Source organism: Chrysochloris asiatica, unplaced genomic scaffold (assembly GCF_000296735.1).
Source record: "Chrysochloris asiatica unplaced genomic scaffold, ChrAsi1.0 scaffold00019, whole genome shotgun sequence".
In the NCBI taxonomy this organism is placed as follows: domain Eukaryota; kingdom Metazoa; phylum Chordata; class Mammalia; order Afrosoricida; family Chrysochloridae; genus Chrysochloris; species Chrysochloris asiatica.
Window position 1 is genome coordinate 22,391,065 of NW_006408537.1, and position 5,223 is coordinate 22,396,287.

Below are 5,223 nucleotides of genomic sequence, written 5' to 3' on the forward strand. Positions count from 1 at the left end.
GGCAGTGTTCTCTTCTGTTGTCCATAAGGTCCCTATGGATCAAATCTAACGCAAGATCACCTAACAACAACACTAAAATACTATTAAAAAAATCATTCTAAAGTCTACACCAAAGGAACAGAATTTCTTGGGTCCTCTATGTTGTAGGTAAGGAAAAAACAGAAAAGATTACAGTTAAAGAAGCTAAACTAAAATCTACTGAAACCCTTGAAAATTATAGAAAATTATGTAGTTTTTATTAGATTTCAATTTAATATTCTACTAAATCTTTATTTAGTATCTTACTTTATTGTGAAAAAAAAGATATCCTTTTCTCAACTCAATACTTATTTTTATAAACGCAGTAGTGTAATAGTTACTCAAAATTTTTTTTTATTAGATATGTATGGTTATAAATCTTTTATAATCTAACACTGGAGAAGAAGGGAAGACCTTCATCCACAATCCCCTGGATTAATCCAGCTATGCCAGAGTACAATGAAATTGATTCTACAGATTCCCCAGTATAATGCAACACCTAAAAAACATTTCTTAAAAAGTGATTATTTTAAATAAAAAGCTTAAGTGTGGGAAACCAATGACGGCAACACAAAAGAAGAGATCTGAAATACAAAGTAACTTGACTGAACTGCCACAGTAATGTAGTACAAATGAGTCTAAATGAAGCAAAGAAGGTTAAAGAAGTTTGAGAATTATGAGAATGACTGTTCTACTAATTATTCCTGAAAAGAAAAAAAACCCTCTAATATATGATGTCAAAATTACAAGATAATACATATAGCTTAATTCTACGTTTAGGTTTGTAGTCCAAATGTGAAATGAAAGTCAAAAATACTTACTATAGTAACCATATAATACAGTGTCCTCAATCTGTCTGCTGACATTCGCGTTAGCCCAATCCTAGAACATAAAGGAAAAACAGTAGAAGTTACGAAACATTCTTTTATACACGTAGCAATTATAGTTAAAATTTTGATATGTATTATCAACTAAACCAAGGTATGGCCCATGACTTCAGGAAGAAAGAACCAGACAATAAAAGGGCAAGTTATAATCATTAGGAGTACTGAGATAAGATGAAACAAATCTGGGGCCACATGTAAGCAGGAGGAACTGTGCAGGGGAGATCAGAGATGGTTTTCCAAAAACTGAGACTTGAAGGAAAACAGGAAGTTTTATGGAAAAGAAAAGAACACAGCAGAGAACAGGGAAGAGAAGAGACACAGATGGAGGGTTAGTAAAACTATAAGAAGCTAAATACAGATCTAATAGTAGTTTCAAAAAGATGAGAGAAAGCAAGTGAAATGAGGAAGAGAAAGGACAAATACCAGAGGAACTTGGACATTACTTAAGCAGTTGGCTCAACAATATTCAGTGTTGTTATTAAGTGCCATTGAGTCAGTTCCAACCCACAGTGACCCCTCGTAGGGTTTCCAAGGAGCAACTGGTGAGCTTGAACTGCTGACCTTACGGTTAAAACCAGCTTTGCAGTCCAACCCATTAAACCACAAGGACTCCTTCCAACTCATAGTGACCCTATATAGAGTTTTCGAGAAATGGCTGGTGGGTTTGAACTGTCGACCTTGCTTTTAGCAGTCCAGTGCTTATCCTACAGCACCACACCAGCACTCCATATATGCAGTGTTGTTGTTGTTGTTAAGTGACGCTGAGTTGCTTCCAGCCCATAGCAACCATGTATAGGGTTTCCGAAGAGCGACTGGTGAGCTAGACCCACCAACCTTGTGGTTCACACTTACTTTGCAGTCCACTACATTAACCAACAGCATCACACCAAGACTCCACATAATCAGTGCAGTAGTATTTAAAGTATTAAAAGAAAAGAGAGAAAGAACACTTGCAATCAATATTAATGCCCATGGATAAATAGTAAAGTATATTCTTTCACATTCAAAACAGAATGAGACAGATCTGTATGAGCTGGCATAGATGGGTAAGCATGAAGTAATATATACATAATTTATTTTAATTTTATTGTTGTTGAAAACATATGGAGCACAGCATACACCAATTTAGAGATTTCTACACATACAATTCAGTGATACTGATGACATTTTCCCCTTACATTCTTTTTTTTTTTAATGTTTTATTATGAATTATGTGATAGTTTACATGGGAGACCATTAGTTTTACATTCATCCTATCATATATCATTTCATTGCTATGGTTACAATCTCCTCCATGCATCATCAACCAACCAAAGGGTATACACTACAAGCCTGCCCCCCAGTCATCTGCACACAGCCCCTCTCCCTCTCTGTGTCTGAAGTCCCCAACTGCTCCATCTCTCCACGTCATCGTCTCTGCCTCCATCTCAGGCATCACTGCTTCTCTGGATAGGGTCCCGCTCTCCGGTCTTCTCCCTTGATGGTCCCAGGGACCTCTGCTCCTAAGCTGAAAAGTTCATCATTCCCCTCATTGCTACAAAACGTCTACCTTTACATTTCCAACCCTCACAAGTAGTCCTGATAACAATTATTCACCATTGAATCACAAGAGACCCATCAGCATTTCATTTCATCAGCCCCACCTAGACAGACTGGATACTACTCAGTGAAGATTCTACCTTCCTAATCATGAAGTATTTTTAAGTGGAGGAACCAAAGGTTGCACATCAATAGTTAAAACATAATGCAATCTTGTCTAGAAAATTTAATGAAAGAAACTTACAGAAAATGCAAGGAAACTACAGTATTTACCACATGGAAATGAAAACAGCTAGGGAGAAGAAAGATGTAATATTTGTATAGTTTTAAATTAATAATAATTCAAATATCCAAGTGAATATTGCATAATGCTCTAGTTTCTATGAGTTGTTTCTTTAGTAACTGTTTATGCGTCAACAGAGACAGACATTTAAGAAAAGTTTTAACATTGATCAAAGTAAGATCAATGTATTCATGGGAAATCCCATTTTTTCTTAAGAAAAAAAAAAAACACTCAACCAGTTTCAAGGAAAACTCCAGGAAGCTGTAATGTCTCCAGGGAAAATCACTTCAAAGTTAAATTTTAAAACTGGACAAAAGCTCAACCTCAGAAAAAAATTAGAAGTTCAAAGTCTAGACATAATTGACAGTAACGAATCAATGAAATTTAGCAACTTTTCTGTAGGATAAGCACTAGTCTGCAAACCACAAGGTTGGCCATTTTAGCCCATCAGCAGTTCTGTGGAAGAAAGATGAGACTGTGTGCTCCCATAAGATGTACAACCTCGGAAACCCTACACAGAGTCACAATGAGTCAGAACCCACTTAACAGCAATTAACAACTCTACAAACTTAGTGGCAATAAGGGAGTCTCACTGTGGTGCTGTAGGATAAGCACTAGAATGGTAACCACAAGGTCAGCAGTTCAAACCCACCAGCCACCCCTTAGAAACCTTATACAGCATCACTATGAGTCAGAACCAAATCGACAGCACTTAATAACAAGTGACAATAAGAGAATATTATTGTTGCTATTTTAAAGCCACAAATATGTATTAAATATACAACATCGCTAAAGTACTGTTAGTGTAGTTGGCTTTTATATACTGTCTTGCCTCCAAGATATTTAATGTACTGTCAAGAAAGGTTTATGAAACCTTCCTTCTACATTTTGAGAACTGCTATGTCCTTGATGTGTTTTATAAACAATTGCTTCCTAAAGTAGAAACCAAAGCATTCATTTAAGACCAAAGGAATGTGGGACTATCAAGAATAAATATTAAACTGTAGAAGAATATTTCAGAAGCAAAAAAGATGTGAATTCCACAGAACAAAATTGTAATGGGGCTCATATGTAAATTTCCTTTCCCATTTTTCAAGATGACTTCTTGAAACTCTGTTATAGATTCTGATTGTGCCCCACAAAATATTCATTGTAAATTCTAAACTCTGTGTCTGTAGTTATAATTCCATTTGGGAATAGGTTTCTTTGTTATGCTAATAAAACAGTATTGTTATAGAGTTTTTTAAATCAATCTCTTTTGAGATATAAAAGTGACTAAGTAAGGGTGAGACGCAGAAGTAGGGGAAGGGAAATATCAAGCCACATGAAAATCACCCAGGAACTACCTGGGTGATTTCATCACTCAAAGAGAGAAAGATCTACCACCAGAGCTGACAGATTAAGACTTTCCCAGGAGCTAGCACCCTGCATTCAGACTGCTAGCCTCCTAAACTGTGCAAAAATAAACTTGTTTGCTAAAGCCGTGACTACTTCATGGTATTTCTGTTACAGCGGCACCAGATAACTACACTCTAGAACACTACCTGCCCTCAAACTCCCAATATGACTCCCCTCACTTTTACCTGACAACCTCACGTTAGACCAGTGCTTATCAACCAAAGGCAATGTCTGGATATAATTTTGGTTGTTACACTGCAGAGACCATGGCTGAAATGATACTGATGTTTAATGACAGAGGCTAAGGAGGCTGCTAAATATCTATAATGTATACAGGGCAGTCCTGTCCCCACAAACAAAATGATATATAGTCCAAAATGTCAACAACGTCAAGACTGAGAAAGTTTGACTCTCTAAAATAATTTGAAGCCATAAACACAAGCACTCACTTAACTTACTGCTGTTGTTGAGTACAGACTAACAGGGACCCCAAATAGGATTTTCAAAACTGCCAATCTTTTCTGGAGTAGAAAGCCTCATCTGTCTCCCTCAGAGCAGCTGTTGAATTTGAACTACTGACCCTGTGATTAGAAGCCTAACACATAACCTACATCGCCAACATTTCTACCATTTTGAATACCTACCTCCATCTGTATTCAAACTTTAGACTTTCCTTATGACAAAGTACCTGGTAGTGGTGATGGTGTCCCATGGAGTCGGTTCCAACTCAGACCCTGCATAGTGTTTCTGAGACTGTAAAGCTTTACAGGAACAGAAAGCCTCATCTGTCTCCCATGGAAGGGCCGGTAGTTTCAAACTGCAGATCTTGAGATAAGCAGCCAGAGTTGTAACCACTGCACAACCAGAGTTCCTTATAAAGTACCTAAACTCCTATTTTTTGACCAGCCCCATTCACTTTGGAACCTTCAACACCTTTACCTTATCAATGGCATTGTTCCTGAGTCATGCCCTTTCTTCCTTTCAAAACTCTTCCTCTACTGAATCCTGTAGTATACAAACTCAAGAATTTCCATTCAATTGGGGTAAAAGGGGGAATAATGCTAAGCTGCTTGGTTGTCTTTTGAATCTTGGTTTTCC

At 37.1% G+C, this 5,223-nt stretch overlaps 1 protein-coding gene across 1 annotated transcript in view; it reads right to left on the reverse strand.

Moving 5' to 3' along the window:
• The window catches only part of LMBRD1 (LMBR1 domain containing 1), a 142,768-nt gene that overhangs the window by 134,107 nt on the left and 3,438 nt on the right, over nucleotides 1-5,223 (reverse strand). Inside the window, exon 2 of the mRNA XM_006835781.1 lies at nucleotides 836-900. Within this exon, the coding sequence (XP_006835844.1) occupies nucleotides 836-900 (65 nt within the window). The remainder of the gene's footprint in view (nucleotides 1-835; nucleotides 901-5,223) is intronic.